General features: G+C 42.9%; 2 protein-coding genes across 3 annotated transcripts; one reads left to right on the forward strand and one right to left on the reverse strand.

The window, feature by feature from the left end:
• The first annotated feature begins 446 nt into the window (after positions 1-446).
• On the forward strand, positions 447-20,350 carry st6galnac (ST6 (alpha-N-acetyl-neuraminyl-2,3-beta-galactosyl-1,3)-N-acetylgalactosaminide alpha-2,6-sialyltransferase). Of its 2 annotated transcripts, XR_009936870.1 has the most exons (11): positions 447-578; positions 2,495-3,058; positions 11,270-11,477; positions 12,874-13,039; positions 13,541-13,715; positions 15,817-15,955; positions 16,883-16,986; positions 17,545-17,628; positions 17,857-17,956; positions 18,437-19,492; positions 19,524-20,350. XR_009936870.1 is itself a non-coding variant. In XM_062526113.1 (10 exons), the coding sequence occupies exons 2-10, from the start codon at positions 2,916-2,918 to the stop codon at positions 18,605-18,607; spliced, it is 1,290 nt and encodes a 429-aa protein (XP_062382097.1). In that variant the 5' UTR covers positions 447-578; positions 2,495-2,915; the 3' UTR covers positions 18,608-20,350. The 2 variants fall into 2 exon arrangements, 1 of the variants encoding a protein (XP_062382097.1); XM_062526113.1 differs by having other exon boundaries at positions 18,437-20,350.
• Positions 20,351-20,913: 563 nt separating this feature from the next.
• Positions 20,914-23,984, reverse strand: LOC134069571 (parvalbumin-like EF-hand-containing protein). Its single transcript, XM_062525551.1, has 4 exons — positions 23,879-23,984; positions 23,256-23,391; positions 22,822-22,949; positions 20,914-21,195 (listed from the first exon to the last, which is right to left on the reverse strand). The coding sequence occupies exons 1-4, from the start codon at positions 23,982-23,984 to the stop codon at positions 21,152-21,154; spliced, it is 414 nt and encodes a 137-aa protein (XP_062381535.1). The 3' UTR covers positions 20,914-21,151.
• Between the last annotated feature and the right edge of the window lie 1,463 nt (positions 23,985-25,447).

Here is a 25,447-nt window from a genome sequence, read left to right on the forward strand (position 1 = left end):
CAATTTTTCATAACCGTTCTTCCATCTTTGCTTGTTCTAACTATCTTTTCTCTCTTACTCTCTCTTGCTCCCTCTCTCTCTCCCTCCCTCTACGTTGTCTTCTCTTTTCCCCACACTATCTCCTCACTCAAAACTCCTCACTCTCGCTCTCTGCCCCCCCTACCTTTAACCCCCCCACACACACACAAACCCACACTCCCTCCTTCCATCCCCTTCTCCCCCCTCTTCCTCTTCTGTTTATCTCCAACACCCTCCCCCCTCTGTGCTTTTCACCGGACAACAGCAGAGAAGAGAGAAGGGGCAGAGGGAGGAGGGGAGGAGGGGAGGAGGGGGGGAGGGGGGGAGAGCGCATTGACCAATTGCTGGCAGCTGCTGGTCGTTTCTCCTCGTGGGTGCCGCCCCCTTTGAGCTTCTTGGTGAAGTGAAGTGGCACATTCGAAGGGAGAGAGAGAGAGAGAGAAACGTACACAGAAGGGGGCTACGGAGCTACGAGTGAGAGACACCTCAGCTCCGTTCGCCAGCTCTTTTTGTCTGACACACTGCCGTAGTAAGAAGCTATAGCTTCCCTCCGATACCCGGTAAGACAACAGACTACAACAGTCTTGCCTTTTCCCCCCCTACTTCTGTTTTTTCTTCTCTTTCCTCACTTTTTTCTTGACTTTTTGTTCTGTCAATCCTCTTGCTGTCTAACAGACTTGGGTGTCTTCAGTTGTTCTGCTAGGAAGAGAGAGAGAGAAAGAGAGAGTGAGAGAAAGAAAGAAAGCTAGAAAAAGAAGAGAGAAAGAAGGAAAGAAAGAAAGAAAGAAAAAGAGGCTTACTTCACTGGGGGGCTTACTTCACATGTGTTCAGTTTGCTGTGTCTTGTGGATGATTTGGAATTGTTCTACTTGCTTGGTTCTTAACACCTGGGTTTTTTTTTAATTAAATTTTTTACCGTTGACGCTCAAGGGTGAATCCTGCTCATGTGTGTACCAAAAATCAGAGTAACTGTTCAGCGGCTTTGTAACCTAATTAACTCAGGAGTGTTCACCCACCACAATTAAAACATTTTTATTCAGTGTCTTGTCTAGACTTAACACAGGACTGCTGTGAGATCTCCTGTGGCAGTTATTTTATTTACTTTGTTGTAACTTTGTTTGTTTGTTTGTTTGTTGAGCAGTCTGCTACGTTTGCTCTTGCCACAGTCTTATCCAGTTTCAGATACTGGCATTTTGTTTTGCATTCAGCGGATGTAGCATTTCACTGCTGTAGAATAACCAAAAAGGTGAAGGAGAAAGAAACATGTGCATTCAATTTGCCCCCTTATTAGCTTGTAGAAGGACCAGGCGGACTGCACAGGCACTGTTGGCCTCTCTGCCAAAGCTTTGAACCACCCTTAGGCTGGTAAAAGCCACCGCATACAGCGCAACCCCAGACCTTGTACTCTCACAGTTATTAGTGTGTGTGTGTGTGTGTGTGTGTGTGTGTGTGTGTGTGTGTGTGTGTGTGTGTGTGTGTGTGTGTGTGTGTGTGTGTGTGTGTGTGTGTGTGTGTGTGTGTGTGTGTGTGTGTGTGTGTGTGTGTGTGTGTGTGTGTGTGTGTGTGTGTGTGTGTGTGTGTGTGTGTGTGTGTGTGTGTGTGTGTGTGTGTGTGTGTGTGTGTGTGTGTGTGTGTTGAGATGACAACATGTTGGCTTGCTCCACTGTAGGACATGTGAGGATGTTTATGTGTAAGGGACTCAAGGAGAGGCTTCGGATGTGCAGCTGTGTATTTATTTGTGTGTGTGTGTGTACTGTACGTGTGTGAGCATGCGCTTCTGGTACTGGAATTGTTGTGCTAGTTATCTCGCTCTAAATGTCACATGTGTGTACTGGGGCTACAAAGTGGTTCGCAGACGAAAAGAGCGCACACTTCCTGGGTTAGCGCACTGTCTGTTTCCTGTCAACGCTTCCGACTCTGACCGTGTGTTAGCTGTTCTACTGTACTCATGGGAGGGAAAAAACCCCCCCATAGTTGTTAGTCAGAATTTGTCACAGTCTTACAACACTCCACACACCCTTGGCCTTCTCTGCCTAGAGTAGACGCACCAGGATGACAAATCCACCTTTTTCCAGTTTTGCCTCTTCTGTACTGTCATGAAGGAGTTTCCGAGTCCTTTAATTAAAGGGAACTGGAACCTGAACTGGGCTGGAATAAAGGGATCCTGGGCTCGCTGTGTGGAAGGATCCTGTTCAGGGTTTACAAGAGGTTTAATTAAAGTAGGATTACTGTGTGAGCCTGGTGGTTAGACATGGCAATATGAAGTTTCTTCTATTCTCATGTTTCTCTCTCTCTTTCTCTCTCTTTCTCTTTCACTCACTCTGTTTCTATTTCTCTCTCCCCCACTCACCCCCTCCTTTCTCTCTCTCTCTCTCTCTCTCTCTCTCTCTCTCTCTCTCTCTCTCTCTCTCTCTCTCTCTCTCTCTCTCTCTCTCTCTCACTCTCACTCACTTTCTCTCTCTTCTCTCTTGTCCAGGAGGAGGTTTCGTGCCCTTGGAGGAAAAAGTCTCCCAAGTGTGAAATGCAACGTGTGCTGCGGACTAATTAAAGTGTTCCTGGTCCTGGACGACAACATCACTCCTCCTCTCCTCTCCTCTCCTCCTCCTCCTCCTTGTTTTATTCCTTTTCTGGGACAGCGTGCAAGTGAACAAGCAAAACAACACACACACACACACACACACACACACACACATACACACACCCAGCTGCCAGGGAGGGGCCCTTTATAAACTCAGCCTCTCACCGCAACCCAGCCTTCCTACTGTTCTCCGCTGCTCGTCCTCCATGTCCTGGGCTAACCCTCGAAGGGCAGGGGCCCGTCTCGCAGCCGCCGCCGCCACAGCCGCACGCCACACCGCCGCCTCCGCCCCCCACCGCTCACGGACCGGCACGCGGTGATGGAGCTGCCCACCCACCGTCTGACGCTGCTCTTCGTGGTGGTCAGCGGGCTGCTGGGTCTCTACGTGCTGTGCGTCAGCCTGCAGATTCAGGTGCCCTGGCAACTGACCTTTGACACCTTCAGGCCCTTCTCCGCCACCAGGTAAGCTCAGGTCTGAGGAGCGGTGTGTGTAGAGCCTAATGTTCTGCCTGTTTTTTGTGATAAAGCACATCGTTTAAGGCACGGAATGAGGAACTGAGTGTAGCCTACTTGAGTGACAAAAAAAGATGATGTGGATAACGACGTAAAGACGTAAATTGATATGAGGATTATCTTTAGTTAAGTGGGAGTGTTGTTGTTGTTGTTGTTGCGGGAAGCAACCGAAAGTTTTTTGGGAAAGTGCCTGCCAGTGAAATGCATTGTGAGGGTTTATTTGTATTCAAACGGTAGTCGGACTCACTTGAGGAGAAATTCCTGAAAAGTGCGGAGGTTCTTGGGCGAGCTTAGCTACTCATTTGCTTGCGGAGGCGCGCACTTGTGGTCATGAATACGAGCTCCAGTCTTGGAGGAGCCGGGCTTTGAGGCAAACTCATTTCAAAGGCACGGTTAAAGTCGCTCTTATCGTTTGTCAAGTTCAGGTGGGACATGAAAGTATCCCTAAATAAAAGTCCCCCTTCGGTGATTTCAAAAAGCGGCGACTCACCGTTGTGTATGTGGGACACGTAGGAAATGAGCTGCAGTCCATCTCGCTCTCCGCGGCGGTCAGCTCTTTCTGCTGATGACGCATAAGGCTGGGCAGCTGTTGTTCTGGTAGGCCTACATTCTCACCGACATTGATATGAACAATGTTATTCAGGAACGTCAGACGACAAAGGCTGATTTGATCATCTAACCAAAGCACATTAATGGAACCAGTTTTGTGATTGCCCAGCAACATTGCTCAAATGCCTTTGCCTTACTGGGAATTAGAATGGTAATTAGGCTAGCACTGTCTTTGAACTTGTGCTATTACTAGACAGTAGACAGCTTTCATGATTTCAAAACCCTCTTTTTTTGGTGTCTGTTAGTTACATTATATAGATAGATAGACACTTTATTGATTCCCTAGGGGAAGTTCTGAACAGTCTGAACGTATAATAATTAGGGCTGTCAAAATAACTGATTCATTTAGATTAATTAATTTGAGATAAAATAACTGATTAAAAAAAATTAACGCAGATTAATCATTGACCTTTGACCCGGAGCCATTCTAGTCAGTAACCATTTGACCGTAAAATGGGGAGACGAGAATGTGCTGCCTGGATCATTGATGGGCACATTTACTTAAAAGAAAACGGCCTGACGGTGTTAAAAAGAAAGTATTGATTAAAACAAAGTCCTCTGCAATGTCTGCAGCACAGAATTTGCATATCACCGGAGTTTGTCAACTCTTAGAAGTACCACATTACTGCAAAGACATACTGTAGTATTGACATTGCGATTTTGCGATTACATTTCATATGCGATTAATTTAGATTAATTAATCACAAAGTATGTAATTAATTAGATTAAAAATTTTAATCGATTGACAGCTCTAATAATAATCCATATAGATACTGTAGATATTTATTTAAATTGATGAAAATGTTGCCTTTTTAGAGTAAATAATGTATTTTGGAGCTCATATTAAGCGTCCAGACCATCTCCCTCTCTTACTCTGACATGTTTTGTCAGCGCTTCCTCCCAATTATTTAAGAATATAAATTACATTGTCATAGCACTGGCTAATCAAGTTTAAGATGTATAAAATAGGCCTACTAGGCTAAACCAAAACCCTGGTTGTGAAAATAAACTTTTTTTCTATTTTAGAACACATTTGCGAAAATATGTTCTTTGATGCCTGAGGAATCTGCTTATCTGCAACAAAGTTTAAATGTGGTCTTGGTTTTTGCTTCCTCATTGTTTGCATTTCCTGTTGTTGCTACGCGTAGGGAGGCTCACTGATCTATAAAGAATATTCTTTATAGATCAGTGGGGAGGCTGTTCTGTTCGTCTTCTGCAACAATTAGCTATTAATGGAGTTAGCCACATAGGCCTACGTGATAGTGGTGCGTTTGAAAAGACGCGTTGCCAAAGGAATGCTTCAGTCACGCGCAGATTCCCGGTAAGATAGTATGATTTCGATTTTGCTCAAATCAATGGGTTTCGTCAGGTAGGCTACCTTTCCTCTGGTGTATTAATCATGCACCATGCATGCAGTCTGCAGTGAATAGGCTCCAACTAAACAGGATGTGAGTCTCAGGTAGGCCTACTCTGTTAAATAGAGCAGATGATCTCTGCATGTTTGTGGCACAAAGGTCAAACCATAATGGCAAAACACACATGATGAATGGCACTCACATTGTTATAGGCCATCACAGCTGGGCCTTCATTATCATATTCCCATATTTCTTTCATACATTGAATGCTCATGTGCAAGGCAAGGGCCAAGGCAAATTATGATTGGGAACATGCTTGATTTTTATTATGTTGCTCAACTAGGGAAAAGGGCCATTGATGCATTAATAAGGAATAGTTTATCTAGATTGTTTCACAAGCATGACCACAAAATACATTGAGTTCCTGAATTCCATGGAACGTATCACTTTTCTCACAGAACATCAGTTGGGAACTACTGGAACGGAACACTCTCTAGAGTGGTGTATGGGTGACCTTTTCGAGGGTTTCATGTGACCGTGGACTGGACTGATACTCATAACAGCAATCAGACCACAAACCAGAATGTCAAAACAGTTAGTTAGTTACAGCCACATTGCTACAATTTTCCAGGCTAACAATCTGTGGTCAGAATTGGAGGAGTTTTGGAATTTGTTTTTGTTTTTGTTAATTCCCTTGTTTGTATTTCTGTGGTAATCTGGTGACATGCTCCCAGGAAGAGTTTGACAAAAAAAAAAAAAAAAAATCAAAAACCCAAATAATCAACTGCGTTCCTCTCAAGTAGATAAGAACAACATTCCATTTGTTCACTCTCTTTAATGAGAAATAGCAGTGAAATGACAATAATCAAACATTCAAACATTAAACATTATCAAACATTCAAACATTATCATGAAAGTGTCTGTACTGTAATAGTATCGAAAGTGTCTGTATGTTTACTTCTCACGCGTGTTTTAAACTTCCTCTTTCGCTACGTGCAACAGCTTGAAGTGCAATATTCCCCATCGAGGTGTTTGCAAATATACAATTTGCATTGTTACTTCCTCTGTTTGCATTGTTCCTCCCATGAGAAGTCCAGCAGTATCCTTGTTCCTCCTTGGTGCTGAGATATTCCAGTGCTTCCCAATATAAATATAAGTATCCTTTTTTGATCCCGTGAGGGAAATTTGTTCTCTGCATTTAACCCAATTTAACCGACTCGGTGAACACACACATCACAGAGTGAACACACAGTGAGGTGAATCACACAACCCAGAGCAGTGAGCTGCCTGCCCAACCAGCGGCGCTCAGGGAGCAGTGAGGGGTTAGGTGCCTTGCCCAAGGGCACTTCAGCCGTGGACTGGTCGGGGATCGAACCGGCAACCCTCCTGTCACAAGCTCGAAGCCCTAACCAGTAGGGTTAGGGCTTCACCCAAATATGGTGACCTAGCTTGACGCAAAATCAGATAGTCTGTTGTTGACAGTTTATGATGGCTGAGATGGCTCCATTGATGAGCATGGCCTGCCATGTCATTGTCGGAGGACAATGGTTTATTTTTGTAACATTGTCAGTGTGGAAACATGTTGACGTGTGTAGTAGACAAGTTGTTCTTCCACATCACCATTCTTTCTGGGGTGAGCATTTTTGGAATTTTGAGTTTTGAGGTCATCTCTCAGTGTGTGTTCATTATTAGGGTCTTTGGTCATTTTCTTTCGTTGATTCATTAATTTGTTCTTTCTTTCTTTCTCTTTTTTTCTCTCTTTTATCCTGTCTGCAGAAAAAGGAAGATTATACACACGCACACATGCATGCACACACGAAACACAGAGACAGACACAGACCCACACCCACATGGTAAACAGACGCACGCAGATAGATAAGATAGATAGATAGATAGATAGATAGATAGATAGATAGATAGATAGATAGATATTGTAGATAGATGTTTTTATTGCCAGACAACAATGTTGGTCGTGTTTTGTTATGGGGTATATCTCAATCCAATGAAGAAATAATACAACAATAATAAGAATTGGTGGTTTGGATGAGGGGGATCTTTTATGATTCTGGAAGCATGGTTTACGGTACGTTCAGAGTTCAGAGTGTGAACTGTAGGGAGGTCACACCCAATTATGTCAGAGGTGACCACTCGCTCTAACTTCCTATTGGTGCGACAGTCAGAACTCCCATACCAGACAGTGATGGTGTGATGATGATGCTCTCTATGATGGCTTTGTAGAAATGCACCCAACAGATGTTTGCTCGTGTGAAACTTCTTAAGTGGCCTAAGGGAAGTATACTCTTTGTTGAGCCTTATTGATTATGTGAGTGGTGTTTAATCTCCCACCTCAAGTCCTTGCTGATATGAGCCAAAGAATTTAAAGGAGTCTGTCAAGGTAATTGGCTGGTCACATACAGTATAATAGCCTAACTGGGGCGATGATGTTAGGCCTCCTCCTCAGTCTTTAAGGCATTGAGATGGGGCTTGTTGATGCCACACCAGTCTATAGCCCTATAGACTTCTTTACGATATTGAGACTCATTTTTGTCACTTATGAGGCCAATGATGGTGGCATCATCTAGCCTGACCAGCCAGACCCACATCAAGATGTAGGGTCTGGGAACTCACCGTAAGCAGGGCTCAATCGGAGGGGTGGGGGGTCATTCCACCTCAATTCAACAAATGCCTTCTGCTTGACCATCTCAGATTTCCTTCAAAATGTTACCACCTGAAGAGAAACCATTTAAACTGAATTAGCCAAAATATTAGATTGGTATACCTAATACATCCAGAGAAAAACGTTTTTGAACATGGTACCCCCCTTCTGATTTTTGGCACATTGGCGCCCTCATCTAAATCTGCAGCAACGTTCAGATGTCATTATCTCAAAAAGTGTTCAAGCTAAAGACTTCAAATTTTCTGTGAATAATGACTCCTACCTATAGATTCCACATATTCATTCGTAAGTCGTATGTGTTGACACTGACTGTGTTTCGATCTTGTGAAATCAGAAGAAAAATTGCAGATTTCTTTCACACCCCCACATTGGGTGCCCCATTACACAATTTGTAAACAAAATGTTTGGCAAATGGTTATGTCTCTCTACAGAAGTGTTTAAGCTGTCTTTGAAAAAGTAATTAAGAGGTGTCTATATTGCTTTTTTAATGGAAGTATTGTAACACAAAACTGAAAAATAATCAATTTGGATGATATTGTATCTCCCCATTACAGAGGTATGACACGCTATACCAATGAATTGAACACATCTCCAGAAAGAGTATGAAATGGGCTTTCAGACTGTGAAATTTCAAGATGGTATTATGGCTGCAGTTATTAAAAACTTTTTTTTAAATATTGGTCTATTACAACAATTAGCGTTGCTTTCTTGTGCTATTATTTAACAATTTCATAATCCTTGTCTTATTCCTAAGTATCAGATGTTTATGTCTCATACTGTTAAACATTTATATTTTCATTTACTTGCTGAGTGATGAACTAATAAAATATTTCCTGTATTTCCGAAATAAATTCCTGCTGTCACTATTTAATGCCACTAGATGTCACTGTTCATCGATATCAGCAATGTGTTGTTATAGTAGACCAATATTTCAAAAATAACATTTCAATAACCATAGCCATAATACCATCTTGAAATTTCACAGCCTGAAAGCCCATTCCATACTCTTTCTGGAGATGTGTTCAATTCATTGGTATAGCTTGTCATACCTCTGTAATGGGAAGATACAATATTATCCAAATTGATTGTTTTTCAGTTTTGTGTTACAATACTTCCAACAAAAAAGCAATATAGACACCTCTTCATTACTTTTTCAAAGACAGCTTAAACACTTCTGTAGAGAGACATAACCATTTGCCAAACATTTTGTTTACAAATTGTGTAATGGGGCACCCAATGTGGGGGTGTGAAAGAAATCTGCAATTTTTCTTCTGATTTCACAAGATTGAAACACAGTCAGTGTCAACACATATGACTTACGAATGAATATGTGGAATCTATAGGTAGCAATCATTATTCACAGAAAATTTGAAGTCTTTAGCTTGAACACTTTTTGAGATAATGACATCTGAACTTTGCTGCAGATTTAGATGAGGGCGCCAATGTGCCAAGAATCAGAAGGGGGGTACCATGTTCAAAAATGTTTTTCTCTGGATGTATTAGGTATACCGATCTAATATTTTGGCTAAGTTAGTTTAAATGGTTACTCTTTAGATGGTAAAAGTTTGAAGCAAATCTGAGATGGTCAAGCAGAAATTTTCTCTAAAATCCGTTGAATTGAGGTGGAATGACCCTGGGATGAACAGTTGTCTTTCAAATTCCCTCTCCGCAATAGCTGCTGCTAGGGGCGTCTAGATTTTTAGGCTAGGCATCATCTGCATATTTGAACATTTTGACTGAGTGATGTGGTGAGATACCAAAGTCATTGGTATAGATTGAATAAAGCAGAGGAGATAGCACACAGCCATGTGGAGCACCAGCTTTGAGAGTCAGATGGCATGATGTAGCATTATTATTCTGTAACCCTTGTGACAATAAAGTATTATCTAATCTAATCTAATCTAACCTATTAATCTTGGCTGCTTGACTTCAGTTGATCAGAAAGTCCAATATCCAATGGCACAGAGATATATTAATACGTATGCTTTGAAGCCTGGAGAATAGTATGAGAATAGTATACAGTATCCCATAACCAGAATATGGTCCTTACTCGCAATATGGTGCGCATGGAAATACTAACCTTATCTAATCTATATTGACTTGACTTGATTGGATTGCGTATGTATTTGCTCTGAGAGATTAGATGTTCATTTAATTAGTTACTGTAATCATCTTCATATTTCATTACCTCCGCCAAGGAGGTTATGTTTTCACCGGGGTCTGTCTGTCTGTCTGTTAGCAAGATATCTCAAAAAGTAATTTCGATTAAATTTTCAGGGAAGGTCAGAAATGACCCAAGGAAGTAACGATTAAACCTCTGAGTGATCCGGAACACTGTCGGGATTCCGGAGCCGTTTATGTTTTTTGCTTAGTGGTGTATGGCATGGTATGGCCACGTGGTGGCGATCTGAATAGATTAGGATCAAATGTATGACAACCTAGGAAGAACAATACAGGCGGAGGTCTGCGCTCTCTGAGTGCTTTTCTAGTTAAGTATGTGATGTGATCACATACTTTGCACTTTGTACCTTTGTATGGTTAATTTTAATGACCATTATATTGACTGAGTGATTATATATTTGTGTATACCTGTGTGAAGCACTTTGAATTGCACTTGTGTATGAAATGTGCTATATAAATAAATTGCCTTGCCTTGCCTTGCCTTGCCTTGCCTTGCCTTGCCTTGCCTTGCCTTGCCTTTGTACCTTACAGTATGTGTCCTCTTAGTATTTATAAGGAAATATTTTGTTCAACAAGGGTGGGTCATTGTAGAGTTGCCTTTTATTTATTATGTTCCTTTCACACTTGTTTTCTATTGAGAAATATAGCTTCTTGTTAGTTGGTAACTCAACCCCTTGGTGCACTGGTTCCCAGGAAACATATCACAAACACCTAGCCTGGCTGGTCAGGCTAACAAACACCAGAACCGTTTAAAAAAAAAAAATGCATTTCTTTTGTTTCGTGAGCTTGAAACTTGAGGACGTCCACTAGCAAGACATTTTGTTCCTGATACACAACATGGCTTTTTGAATCAGTCGCGGAAGCTTGTCATTATTCGGAACACAGGCCAGTATTGTATCAGGGCCACAGTGTGCTTATCTTACTGGTATTTTTGAGCACAGGCCAATATTCCTTTACAATTGTGTCAGGGCCTTCATTTGCTTATATTAGGCTACCGACCGGGCCGACCGGCTTTGAGGAAGATTGTTAAAGAAGTGCAAACTCTCCCGCGTCAATCAAGTCTGCCTCAGTGACCTGCCGGGGGGACTGCACACAGTTTCTCTAGTCTCTAGAAATGCCCTTTGCCTTTTGCGTCTGGACATCACTGGACTTTTTGTTTGCCCAGTGTGGTCTATAGCTATGTGTCTAACATTTCACAGCAGCTTGCCACCGCATTAGGCTTACCTCCTATCCCTGATACTGGAGCACTAGAAGTGAACTGACATAGTTTGTTGAAAAGAAAGAAAAAGGGAAAAAAACACAGCCAACTCATGTGATTTAAACTTTTTTTTTCTCCAGGTCTCCTGAGGTGTATAATGACAGGAATAGCTTATTGGTGGACGCTTCTGAGGTCACAACAATCCAAGGAAGTCCATTAAAGACCACCAAAAGACCAACCACTACTACCACCACCACTACCACCACCACCACCACCACCACCACCACCACCATCAAACCTGACTTCTTTGGAGACAAATATGCGGCTGACAACGTTCCCCTTCCAACAGTGAGTCTTTCTGTGCAACACTATGGCAACTGCCTTAACTTCCTTGTTGACTCAGCGTTATCAAAACAGAAAATGCTCTGCATAACTGTTAAGCAACTTCGTAGATGAGAATCAACTTCATAGAGCAGACTGTTTGTGTTTTCAATAGACTTGAAATAGATTTGAAAGTTAAAGTTAATTAGAAGGTTAACTGATCTCCGATGTTCAGAGATCTTCATGCCCTTCGATTTCTGCTTTGACCCCTGACATCATTCAGCCACTTGGCTGTATTGCGGCCCCTCCCTTGGCTGTGTCATGCATATCTGGTGGTTCTCAGCGGTGGGGCTCAGAAGAAAGCAATGCCTTGAGTTCTCCACGTCCCGTGAAGGAGAACGGGCCGCAAAAACCACACGCTCTTCCAGCCTCGCTCTAGTTCTTCTAAATGACACAGCCGTTTCAGACTGGGAGAGTGAGGCCTGTGTGTGTGTGTGTGTGTGTGTGTGTGTGTGTTTCTGTCCGTCTGTCTGTGTGTTCGTGGGTGTGTGTTTGTGTGTGTGTGTGTGTGTGTGTTTCTGTCCGTCTGTCTGTGTGCATGTGTGTTCGTGCGCGTGGGTGTGTGTGTGTGTGTGTGTGTGTGTGTGTGTTTCTGTCCGTCTGTCTGTGTGTTTGTGTGCGTGGGCGTGTGTGTGTGCGTGTGTCCGTGTGTGTGTGTGTGTGTGTGTGTGTGTGTGTGTGTGTGTGTGTGTGTGTGTGTGTGTGTGTGTGTGCGTGTCTGTGTGCGCGTGTCTGTGTGTGTGTTTTTATTGTGACAGGAAACTGAATCATGTCTCAGAGTCTCGCTGCACCCCAGTCTCTTGCCTTTCACCACAGAATAGGAACCGTTTACATTCTAAGACACGAGTGGAAAAGGGAAAACATGCCGGGGCATTCTAATCTTCTAAATTTGGCTTTGTGCTGAATTCTTTTGGAGGCAGACGGCAGGCCAAGGTATCCTGGCCCAGAGTTGTCCTTATTTCAACTTTAAAAAAAAAAATGTTTTATGGGGAATCATTAAAAGAATCTTAAACATCTTTGTTTTGCTTTGTTAACGACTAAGGCTATTCATTGTAAAATCCAACCATTTCAACAGCAGTTCCTCTGAATATCATCATGACCAGACCCGTTCCCCACCCTTCACAGCGATGTGGACTATTTTAAGGCCACCCTTATTTTCACCAAACATATCCCTAACAATTTTCCTTGACAAGCGATCATAAATGGTCAGAATCCCACAGTATTAAAAATGCTTTGTGTTAATATCTGTTTATCCTCTGTTTATCCCATATGTGGTTAGAATAAAAACATAAATAAATAAACAGATACAAATCTGCATCCGGAACTTAATGAGACTTCCACAATTTGTGTCCTCCTTCTCCAGAGCTGTCCAGACAGCATACGGACCAAAGTGCCACTCTCCAGCTTCGCCAACAAGTTTCTGGGCACGATACCAGTGCTGCAGTGGGCCAAGTCCGTCTCCCTGGCAGAGTACCAGCGTCTGAAGAACTACCCCGGTGCCCATGGATGGGGCGGACTCGGGTATCCCTGTAGGTTGCACGGCAGCGCAGCGTTCTCTCCATCTTTCATTATAGACCCTTTTAAGGGAATAAACAAACATGTGCGTTCCTAAGGCTTTTTTTGGTGGCAGAGAAAACAACATTGAGATAACCAGTGCCATTTTCAAAGTATCTTCATTGGTTTTGAACACTTCACCTTGAAGGCCTCTAGGAACAGCTTGAAAGGGTCTATGATCATTCTGTATGATTTCTAAAGCTCTGTGAAGGCTTTATACTGTGATTCTCCTGTATTCCAAATGCTAAAAGTACACCCATATCTATTGATACACCCACAAAGGTTTTAGCTGGATTTGTAACCTGTTTTATTACTGTTTGCTTTGCATATTGACTATTGTTAATTTATTAGCATTCTAATTTCTTTTCACATGCCATGCTTATTATGTACTCTACCGCAAATATTTGTGGACACACCCATAAGCTCTAACCCAGTTTTGTATGTGTGTGTGTGTGTGTGTGTGTGTGTGTGGACAGTAATACAGTCCACGCTGTCTGTCCTGAACAGCACTGCTAATCAGGTGATGTGCGATGACTGGGAGCAGAGGCCTAATCGCACCCAGTGCATCCGCTGTGCGGTGGTGGGCAATGGAGGCATCCTCAAGGACTCCAAGAAGGGCTTGGAGATCGACCAGCATGACTACGTATTCAGGTGTGTGTGTAATGTGTATATACATACAGTGTGTGTGTGTGTGTGTGTCTGTTTACCCTGTGGGTGTGTGTCTGTCTGTCGGTGTGTGTGTGTGTGTGTGTGTGTGTGTGTGTGTGTGTGCGCGTGCACATTTCTGTGTTTGTATTTGCCTCACATACCAGATTAGAGATTGTGTGTAGAAAGTGATAATAATCTTTCTGCTGTTCAAACGAGTACGTTTTTTTTAGCTGCATTCCTCTTCTATCTCCTCTGGCACCTACAGTAGGCTACGTCCATTGTACAGTGGAACTTAGTTAAAAAATAAGATGAAATACAACTAAAAAAAAAAACTTTGATAAAACTTTAATATCTGACACTTGGCAAACATAACAAAAAGTGTAGCAAAAACGTTGAATTTCTAGAGTGAAAACGAGGTCAACTTATGTATTAAAATATGGCTAAATTCACCTATTTTGTGATCATGAATGAAACTCAGGGACAGAGACAGCTGAATATTCCATTTCTGCTGCTACCCATGGAAACACTGTATTCTGAATCTTGCCATAACCAGAATATGGTCATTATTCGGGATATGGTGTGCAGGGAAACAGTCAATGTCTGTTTTACAGTTTTTTTCAATCGCTAACAAGCGTTTGTCCATTCATTTGACACATTTTCAAAACTCTAAACACAGCCTCTCACCTGCAAAACACAATTGGCCAAATGGATAATTTTCCTCTCAAAAGCACATCCCATGTTCTTACACCACATTTTGTTACATATACACTAACTCGTCATTTCTCTGCACACACTAACTTTACCAAAACACTGGAAACCTGACTCAAAATGAAGTTATTTTGTCAAAGAATGAAGCTTGTTTTCACTTCACAAGATACATGCAGTCAATCAGAGTACACTAGGTTTCAAAATACTGGCTACTGTTCACATTACAAAAACGGCATAGACTTTTATGTTTCAGTTTTACAGGTATTTGCATGCAAAACATGCAATCCAGCATTTTTACACTAAATTTATTGGTTGGGAACTGTATGTAATGTTCGCATTCAAATGCATTCCAGTAAAAAGCAAATCTTTTATTTATTTATTTTTTTTTTTTTACTGTTCACTAGGCCTACAGGAGGTGCAGTATAAATACTATGATAGAACAGAAAAAGTTTTACAGCATTGCAGTGAACAAAATATCCATGATACACAAGAGCATTCTGAACAAAAAACAACAGCAAAAAGCCCAGATAAAAAGGGGGTGAACAAAAAAAAAAGCACAATATTACTGTGTCTAATCTCTGCACCTGCTCCTCTCAGTGCTCCAGCACCTCTCACTGCATCTCTCACTGGGCCTGCTCTTCTCCCTGGGCCCCTTACTCTTACTCTTTCTCGTCCAGACATTACAGTATTTGTCTTTTTCTGTTTCTGCTTCCAAAAACATCACCTCCTCTTTTTACTGTGTAAGTGTCAATGTAATAGAGACCCCTGCCACTGAGTCTAGGACAGACTGAAATCAGCTGTGGTTGGCCCAATTTACCCAACATAAATCATCTGTGTGTCAATTATTCGATTGTTTGTTTATTATCAGCTGAGATATATTGCTTTTGAATTGATAACATTGCAGAAGCAGAGGTTTTTATACTGTATCTAAGGTTTGGAATATTGTTTTAACTATTGTGGGATGTTGTGTGTTAACATTCGAAAATAATACAAAAACGATCCATTATTTTGTTGGGAGGTATAGTTTGTCTGTTAAGAAAATGTTAGCATTGTGAAAATGTATTCACTGACTGCTTACTGTGTGAAAACAACATGAAATGTGTGAATGGTATGGCCACGAAAGACCGATGCTGTGCTAACTGTGTTTAGAGTTTTGAAAATGTGTCAACTGAATGGACAAACGCTTGTTAGCGATTGAAAAAAACTGTAATCTAATCTATTTTGACTTTCACTTGATTTGATTTGCTTATGTATTTCTCTTAAAGATCAGATCATGTCACAGTTAATTATCATTGCAGTTAATTATCTTTGTACTGAATTACTGTATGTGACGTGATGGCATACTTTGAATATTTAAATGTGTTCATGAGGACATGGGCTCGTTTTGTTTCATCAGAACCAACGGGGCTGTGATCAAGGGCTTCGAAGAGGACGTGGGCTCCCGGACATCCTTCTACACCTTCTCCACCAACACCATGCGTAACTCCATGCGCAGCTACGCGGGACAGGGTTACCGCGGTCCCCCCATCTCTGAGGTACGCTACGCTACGCTACGCTTCCTGGAGCTGCTTGCTTTCAGACGTGTCTTTCGCAGCTATATGCGGACCTTTATCAAAGTTCAAAGTTCAAACGGAGGTCCGACCCTCTCTAGGTACACTCTAGCTGCTTTCAGACGTGTCTTTCGCTGTATACGCGGATCTTTCTCAAATGGAGGTCTGACCCTTCGGGTGATTTTTATCAAAGTTCAAAATTCAAACGGAGGTCCGACCCTCTCTAGGTACACTTTATTGAAGCTGCTTTCAGACATGGTCCTCCGCCGTATGTGTGGATCTTTATCAAATGGAGGTCCGACCCTTCGGGTGATTTAGATATAATGCTAACATGATGCCGAAATTATGTGTGATCGACACCATCTGCGTGGTTGAACAGGTTGAATGTGGTTGAACACGCACGTCAACAGAATCTCCGCATGTCCTTCGCTTCGTTGGGCTCATGTACATACAGTAAGGTCTGAAAGCAGCTTCAGAAGAACCTGTTTGCCTCTCATTCTCATTCAGTAAGCGTACATACTGTATATGTGGAGATAAGAGATTCATTCTCATTCAGTAAGCGTACATACTGTATATGTGGAGATAAGAGATTCATTCCATTCTTCCCTATGTCAACATATATAGGCACGAGTCCGCTTTAAGCCTACCTTACACTGACAGACCTTGACCAGATTTGGGAAAGATTCTTGAAAGATTGCAGTCTTTTAACTAATGGCCCTCATTCAAGCTTTGCTCAAAAGACTAGAATCTTTCAAGAATCTTTCCCAAATCTTGTCAAAGTCGGCCAGTGTCAGGGAGGCTTTAGTTGTTTTTTCTGTCTCTGATTGTCCTTTCTCCATGTCCATTTCCTTACAGTAATGCCCCTCTCGCTCACTCACTCTATGTCCCGTTTCTCTCTTCTCACGTCCGCAGGAGACACGCTATGTTTTTCTCCCGGACCACAACAGAGACTACATCCTCATGAGGGCCTCGGCCCTGCACCTCCCCATAGAAACTGGACCAGAACGCAGCACAACGTAAGTGACTGACGCACGCACACACACACACACACACATACATACACATACATCTACACACACACACACACACACATACACACACACACACACACACACACACACACACGCACAAATACACGCAAACACAAACATAAACATACACACACACGCACAAATACACGCAAACGCAAACATAAACATACACACACACGCACAAATACACGCAAACACATACACACACACACACACACACACACACACGCACAAATACACGCAAACACATACACACACATACACACACACGCACAAATACACGCACATACACACACACGCACACACACATGCACACACATGCACACATACACACCTACACACAACATGCACATGCACATGCACACGTACATGTACACACACATACACACACATACACACACATACAGATACATGTGCACACACACACACCCTGATTACGTCCTATAAACACCCATTCACATTCGCAGACTGCCACAGCCAGACAGTGTAATTATTACATGAAATAAAGGCAAGACTGAACTTGAAGGTATTATTTTCTTTCAGGCCACCCAAATACTTTGGAGCAAATGCTTCTGTGGGGAAGTTCAAGATGTACCATCCAGACTTTGTTCGTTATCTCAGAAATAGGTGAGATTTCGTTGACTTGTTCGCTCGTTCTTGAAAGATGCATTCAATCCAAAGTCATGGCTTTTTGAGACAATTCTCTCTTTAAGGAGGGAGGCAGCAGTTGTTTCCAACAAAGCCTGCATGTCTGCTGACTACATCGTTATCTGTTTTTTCCATTTCCTTCTTTTGTTCATCATTTTGGCCTCTCGTATTTCTCCCTGACTTCTTCTTCCTTCCTTTGTTTCCCAGGTTCCTGCGTTCCTCAATTCTGAATGGCAGATACAAGAGCATCTACCGGCCCTCAACAGGCGCCACCATGCTTCTAGCAGCGCTGCACTCCTGTGATCAGGTACACACACACACACACACACGCACGCACGCACGCACTCACGCGCGCCTCCTACCCCTCAATGCAGTAGCTTGGGTTACTCGCACTCAGTCAGATAAACACCTCCCACACAGACTTTGAGCCTAACTGTGTTCTCATAAACAGCTCCCACCCCACACCTATAGACGCATTCAATCAGGTAAATATCACACACACACACACACACACACACACACACACACACACACACATATATATATATATATATAAATACACACACACTCACACACAGCTCCTAACCCAGAGTTGTTCATGTGTGATGTGTAAGGGCTCTCTGTTCTGTCCACTCAGGATGTTTTACAAGTTTAAAGATGGTCAATGATTAACAAATGTTTTGACACCACGACCATGTGCGGTCAGCCAAGTGTCTCTTCTCACGGCGCTCACCGATGTGGAGTGTGTGACCTTTGTTCCTCTCGTTCTTTCCCGTGTGTGTCTCAGGTGAGCGCGTACGGGTTCATGACCCCGAACTACAACAACTTCTCCGACCACTACTACGACAAGCAATTCCACCGGGTCGCCTTCTACGCCAACCACGACTTCCGTTTGGAGATGAAACTGTGGCAGGAACTCCACAAGGCAGGACTCCTGAATCTGTACATGCGCCCGTGAGACTTATGGGGGGGAAAACCTGGCCGTTGCTGCCACAGCCGCGGGACTCGCAGGGAGCAGAGGCTCTTGGTGACGCCACGCGTGAGGAATCGATTCCGAGCCACGGTTCCACGTCACGGTTCCGAGCCAAAAAGACGAGGCGTAGAGATGACCTCGCATCGGAAGGGCTTTCTTTCTCCTCTGTCGTGACATCCACTGGATGTTTTTTTTTAATATATAGATATTAATTCAGCAACAGGCAATGTTTTATTATTTATTTTTTAAATTGTGAACATATTTTTTTCTTCCAAATACTGTGAAATGGGTGCAGCCACCAGGGAAGGCTAGGCTGCACCTGGAAGTCTGTCCTCCCATCTGTTCCGTGCCTTACCGAGGAACCAGTACGTTTGCTCTGCAAAGCCTTAAACCAAAAACCTAGTCATACCAAACCCACGTCAAAAAAAACAAACCAATCATGCTACCGACGTGACGTGCCCCCGCCCCCCCCCCCCCCCCTTCAACACCAATGACATGACATGAACAGGTCCTGGGATCCCATCACTGTGCCAGCTGTAACAAAAAAAAAAACAGTACGGGGTCCTGCTTTCCTTAAATATCCTGCCCGACCTAAATACTCGGAACACTGTCAGTGGCACTCCCATGTGACGTCCAGTCAGTCAGTCAGCCAGTCAGTCAGCCAGCGAGCGAGCGAGCGAGCCTGACCAGAGGGTTCCCTATGTGTAACGGGAGACTCGATATAATTATAACCAGGGAACCAGTACTGAGACATGGAGCTCCATGGAGGAGCACATCACTACTGCTCTACTCCGATGATTTTTTTTGTTGTTTTTATTTTTGGATTTTTTTTTTATTGTTATTGTTTTATTGCACAAGGGAATGGTTGAGGTGATATTTAATAATATGATAATATGCTGAGGGGATAATGTCTGATTTTAGTGCCTTAAAAAAAACACATGTCTGATTATGGTGGCTGTGGTGACCATCATCACCGTGTTTGGAGACGCAGGGAATAATCTGTTACGCTACATCTCCATCTGAAGGGATCACTTGGCTTCTGGAATTCTCCACACTGATATTATATTTTACTTCAAAGGTTTTTTTTTTCCTAGACATCAGATTTCAACCCAGGTGTTGTTCAGTCACTGTGAAGCCAAGCGCTACCGTTATTTTCTCCACATTATACATGCTGTACCCATATACACAGATTCTGACCCAACGCCCATACTGTATGAATCAGATTCTATACAAACAATCATTCCTTTTTCACAATAAGTCCATTTTCGAAGATCCATCCCAAACATGTTGCATACAGAGACTAGACAACAATGTTTCAAGTAGCATTTTTAATGATTTTAATCACATTCAAAATCTTTTTCCAATCCGATTGTTTTATGCTTTATGATTTTTATATAACACTGATGACCGAAATGGGTTTCAGTTTTCTTTTCATGGGAACGGACTCTTGTGCTAACAGATGTGGCTTTGCTTGATAGCATCTTGTGCAATAATTAACTCGATGCCAATTGTCCAGTCAGCGGCCTACTATGTGCTTGTTGGCGCATGGAGAACATTTAAGCTTGTGGTTGTGAATGGGTACTTGGATATGGATGTCTGAAACACTCCATAGAGGAGAGTTCAAAGAATCTTGGAAAGCAAAGAGTTATTTACTTTTAGAAGAAGAATGTATTCTCTTTTTTATTTTTATGTATTTTTGAATAAATAAAACCACAAAGAAGGATATAATTCTGTCTAAATGCGGATGTTGTCAGGAAAGTGAATGAGAGTGAATGACATGTACAGTACATTGAAAGTGTGCTGTTATGACTGGCCTGTCTAAATAGCTCTGTATCCCCCCCCCCAAGATTCAATTGAGGTGTGTGTGTGTGTGTGTGTGTTTGATAGTGCGTGTACTGTATGTATATATGTGCCTGTGTATGCAGTGTTCAGGCTTTTAAGCGTGTGTGTGTGTGTGTGTGTGTGTGTGTGTGTGTGTGTGTGTGTGGTGCTTGTTTATTAAGAGCGCATAGCCCCTAGGTGGGGGCTGTAAAGGCTATAGGGGCAAACCCCGTGCCAAGCTGATCTGGAGCCAGCTGCTGATCTGGTGAGTACTGGTGGAAAACACGCTCATGTTCCATGTGTAGGGGTGTGAGGAGGAGCAGAAATAGCCCCACGCTCTCATGGCTGGGTCTGACACTCTAAAAACAATTCGGTATCGGCTACAATACACACACTTGAACACACACACACACACACACACACACACATACACACACAAAAAAACAAATATGTATGCTGCACTACTGATAACTACGGGAGAAACCTGTGTCATTATCTACATGGAGTGAATGTTTCAACAAGGCCATTTGACAAACTGGACCACACATTACACACACACACACACACACACACACACACACACACACACACACACACACACACACACACACATACACACACACAGACACACAGGTCTATGATAAAAAATATTTCCACCACCATCTTCCACTTCTGTTCTTCCCAAGTCCAGTCCCTTCCTAGACTCTTCTACTTCCGAGGCTTCTTCTCCATTCTGACCATGTCGGAGAACTCTAAAACAGAACACACACACACACACACACACACGTTACTGTCTGACCGCACAGGGAAACTGGCCGGTTGCCATGGCGGCTTATCTCTTCCATGCACATGCTGGCAGACAGGTCAGTTCCTCTCACACCACGTCGGCCGATAACAGCCATGTTAGTCAGACTCTCCTCTGAGTCGGAATATGCGAGGACTGACTCAATGGTGTTTTTTGCCACCAACGGCACCTTCCAGGCAGCACAGCCTAAAAGGCACTATTTTTACCCTATTCCTAACCCTAACCCCCTCAACCCTCATCCTACCCCTAAACTGAGGGGAGTAGTGCCTTGAAGGCAGCGATGCCTGGAAGGCACCATTGAGGGCAAATAATATACCAAAAACCATGCGAGGACTGACTCAGAAGAGAGAATAGAGAGAAGTACAGGAAAAGAAATGCAGAAGTAGACATGTACAGTATTTTGTATATTTTAGTGATGGGAAGCTGTCGAGGACAGCTGTTTTTTAGAGCAGGCTGTCACACACAAAATTAATCTCTCAGTTTTTCTCTTTCTTTCTTTTTATTTCTTTTTCTCTTTATTTCCTTTTCTTTTTTCTTTCCTTCCTTCTTTCTTTCTCTCTGTCTTTTCTCTCTCCCTATCCCCCCTTTGTTTCCAAACTGGCTGTAAAAACTGGTTCTCTTGCTTTGCATTATGTAGGCCTATGTAAATTGGAGTGGCTCCGGAGAGTGCCTGTGTGGTGCTTCGTATTTTGAATAACCTCACTGTTTTGGCCTTGAGAGAGAGAAAGAGGGAGAGAGAGAGAGAGAGACAGAGAGAGAGAGAGAGAGAAAGAGAGAGAGAGAGATAATCGGGAGGATCTGCAGGAAACTGATGGCTCAGATAGAAATCAGCAAAGAATCATCGCTGTTGTCTTTCAAGTATGCAGTTGGCAACCTAAGTGTTTCTCAAGTTACAAGTGATTGTGTGTCGAACAGGTAAATCATGCCATCTGGTAGTTCAGCCTGCCAATGTGCATGTTATGGTTGTCACTCCAAGATATAGTAGGTCTCTTTAGTATCTACTTTATGTCAGTGCTTAGAGATTATATAGAGGTAGAGATATAGCACTCTCTCTCTCTCATCATCATTGATTATAAGTTCTTTTTGTTATTCTTTTGAGCATCTTGAGCACCCCTGTGCCTTTAACATGGAATATGTAGTCCTGTTGCTGTATTGCTTGTTGATTGCTTTTTCAAATGATGTGATTGATTCCATTGTCTTGAATGCACGCAAAATACTAAATGATATTTATGATTGTGTTTATGGTTCTTAACAGATGCTTTTGTCCAAAGTCACTAAACACTGACTCACACTCTTGTTTGACAGTGTCACACCCAATGACCCAATCACACACAAAAGACTTAAAATTCCACCCAGATAATATGTTCACCCCTGGGTTTAAAATCCAGCATTGGAGTCCTAGAATGGGATAATTTGGGATGCTTTCTGCCAAACAAAACATACTTAGTTTTATGGACATTCAAAGTCCTCTCGTTGTTGTTTTTTCGTCGGATTGTAATGAGTGGCCGACAAGCACAGCAACACAGTAAAGAGGCGCCCTCTAGTGGTGTTAACACATAAGTGTACCGTTCACCTTTGAAATCAATGCGCCCGTCACCATCCGTGTCGGCAACGTGGATCAAGGCTTCAGCCTCCTCGTCTGTCAGAGGTACCAGGGGCACGGTATTGGACACAGTGTTAGGCACGGAGGACAGAATGTACCTGAGTGTGAGCAGAGTTTGAAAATGCTCATTAAAAAGGTAAAAGATCTATGCTGTTTAAACGTAGGCTATAGGCCTACTTAACTAAATGTCATCATGATCACCTTTATATTTCTCCTTTCTCTTCCTTTTTTCAACAAACAATTCAATATTTATCATTGATGACCCAAGATAAGCGTTCCCCCCCTCAAAAACACTGTAATCATCAGTATGTCTGCCACGATGAATCTTTGACCATTTTACTGTTGCCTATACAAAAAGATTGCCCATGATTTGCAACTAACAACAATTTGGTCTTAGAACGTACTTCATTTCATTCCACTCGATGTAGCCACTGCCGTCTTTGTCCAGCATCTTGAAGGCGGACCTGATGGAGTCTTCCTGTTGCTCAGAGGTCTTGAACTCCCTCATGCACTCCAGAAACCTGTTGTAGTTGAAGTTCCCTGGACAGAAAAATGTTAAATGGTAAGAGCCAGTTGAACCCAGTCAGGTGCTTTTTTTGTGCTTCTGAGCTACAGTAGGCTGGGTAAAGCCTGCCTGGTGTGCCGGCGATTTGGATTTCGCCCTGCAGCTCAGGCTGGAAACCTGCACATAAATCTTTCCTGCTTTCTGTTAACATCTTCTGGGTCCAATCACAAAAGACGCACCCGGATCATTGGTGTGATTGATTAAAGGAGTCATTTGAACTATGCCCATTGATCACGCCTCTTGTGCAGTAGAAATAAAGTGCAGACTCCCCAGACTAATGGTCAATCTTATAAGATTGAGCTTATTATGGTGATAGCCAGACTTTTGAACCATTTAATTGGACCAAATTGAAATCAGAGTTCTATACATAGTACATAATACTAATGATAAGAATTGGTTATTTGTTTGCAATATTTCATAAACGCTCATGATGCACTTTTATCAAGAGCCCTGTGTACTGACCTTGCATTCTCACCTCACGTGGGATGCGCTCGACGTCCTGGTCGCTAAGTGACGTACCCATGGCCTGGGCCACCTTCTTCACCTGTGCAGTAAAATCATCCGCCATGATGTCTGTTCTCTCCACTGCAGCAGAGACCGAAGTTAGACACAGCCACAGGTTAGACTCAGTCCCAGTGTAACAGACAGGGGGAAGGACATCATAACATCCTCTCTTATCATCAGCAGTGCAATGGCAACATTTATGGACTTTTGAAAGACATCTACGTGCAATTGGATTGGACAGGTACTACACAGTAACTCAGTTCAAATGATATAGAAATCAATTCATCTACAAAAAGGGGGGACTGCTTTTCACGTACGTACAGATTTTGATCATCACAACTGTCTGAAAAACTTGATAGTTTTCAGTGAATTTTCACAACACTCAAAAGCACTTTTGCACACCTCTCTTTTAAGACAGGTGTGTCGGACAAGGTAAGGGTTAGGCCTACCCGTGATACTTGTTGAAGAAGTCCCGCCCACTGTCCATTACGCATGCCAAAACGTTATTTCACAACGCTTCGGTCATACGGACCTGTCCTTCCTCCATGCAGATTCACCTGTCTGTATGACCGAACATTTTTTGCATGTGTATGGACATCATACCATTAGTAACAACATACTGCACAGACTGGAGGAATCAGAGAGGAGGAGGATGCCATATTCCATGTTCTTTATCATTCTATTCAGTCTGTTCGATTCGTTCATGTTATTTGCCTCCGCCAAGGAGGTTATGTTTTCATCAGGGTTTGTTTGTTAGCGAGACAACTCAAAATGAAGTTATGGATGGATTGCGATGAAATTTTTAGGAAAGGTCTGAAATAACCCAAGGAAGAACGATTAAAGAGTGATCCGGATCACCGTCTGGATCCTGGAGACGGTGATGTTTTCGCTTGGCGGAGGTCTGCGCTCTCGGAGTGCTTTTCGAGTTCTATCTTTTTTCTCCAAATGCATTTCCATATGCTAGCTAGTCGTCATGCTCTGCTACACTACATACAGCTAGATGTTCTGCTAGCATTTGTGGTGCTGTGTCCAGTTGGCCTCCATCTCCCAGGTCTAGTCACACTGAGTTACGTATGTAGCAATGCACTCAAAAGAACCACAACATGTCTGTTCTCAAGTGACGTGGAACCCTTTTTTTCTGCCTTGAAGAACATTCAGTTCCTGGAGGAATCCTCTGAATCTGGACGTTGTTTCTGCAGGCGGTCATGTTTGGTTCCCAGATGGCACATCCGTCATCGGGCCTCTTCGCACGCCTCTTACCCCTGCTGGGTGAAGGCTCTGGCTTTCTACAGTACCCACCCCTGCTCCCTCTTTTCCCTTTTCCCTCTCTCTCTCTCCCCTCTCTGCCTCTCTCTTCCTCTCTCTCCTCTCACTCTCTATTTCTCTCCCTCTCTCTCTCCTTCTGCCTCTCTTTCCCTCTATCTCCCCTCTCTGCCTCTCTCTTCTCTCTCTCACTCTCTCTCTGTCCCTCTCTCTTTGCCTCTCTCTTCTCTCTCTCACTCTCTCTCTGTCCCTCTCTCTTTCCCT

Source organism: Sardina pilchardus, chromosome 22, assembly GCF_963854185.1.
Source record: "Sardina pilchardus chromosome 22, fSarPil1.1, whole genome shotgun sequence".
Lineage (NCBI taxonomy): Eukaryota > Metazoa > Chordata > Actinopteri > Clupeiformes > Clupeidae > Sardina > Sardina pilchardus.

What these genes read in the sequence shown, in the direction of transcription:
- st6galnac (XM_062526113.1), top strand. Translation starts at nt 2,916, where the DNA reads ATGGAGCTGCCCACCCACCGTCTGACGCTGCTCTTCGTGGTGGTCAGC. An exon ending in AGGCCCTTCTCCGCCACCAG is followed by an intron (nt 3,059 to 11,269) that starts GTAAGCTCAGGT and finishes TTTTTTCTCCAG; the next exon opens with GTCTCCTGAGGTGTATAATG. An exon ending in GGACCAGAACGCAGCACAAC is followed by an intron (nt 16,987 to 17,544) that starts GTAAGTGACTGA and finishes ATTTTCTTTCAG; the next exon opens with GCCACCCAAATACTTTGGAG.
- LOC134069571 (XM_062525551.1), bottom strand. Translation starts at nt 23,984, where the DNA reads ATGGCGGATGATTTTACTGCACAGGTGAAGAAGGTGGCCCAGGCCATG. An exon ending in ACGTGAGGTGAGAATGCAAG is followed by an intron (nt 23,392 to 23,878) that starts GTCAGTACACAG and finishes TTTTCTGTCCAG; the next exon opens with GGAACTTCAACTACAACAGG. An exon ending in ATCGAGTGGAATGAAATGAA is followed by an intron (nt 22,950 to 23,255) that starts GTACGTTCTAAG and finishes GCTCACACTCAG; the next exon opens with GTACATTCTGTCCTCCGTGC.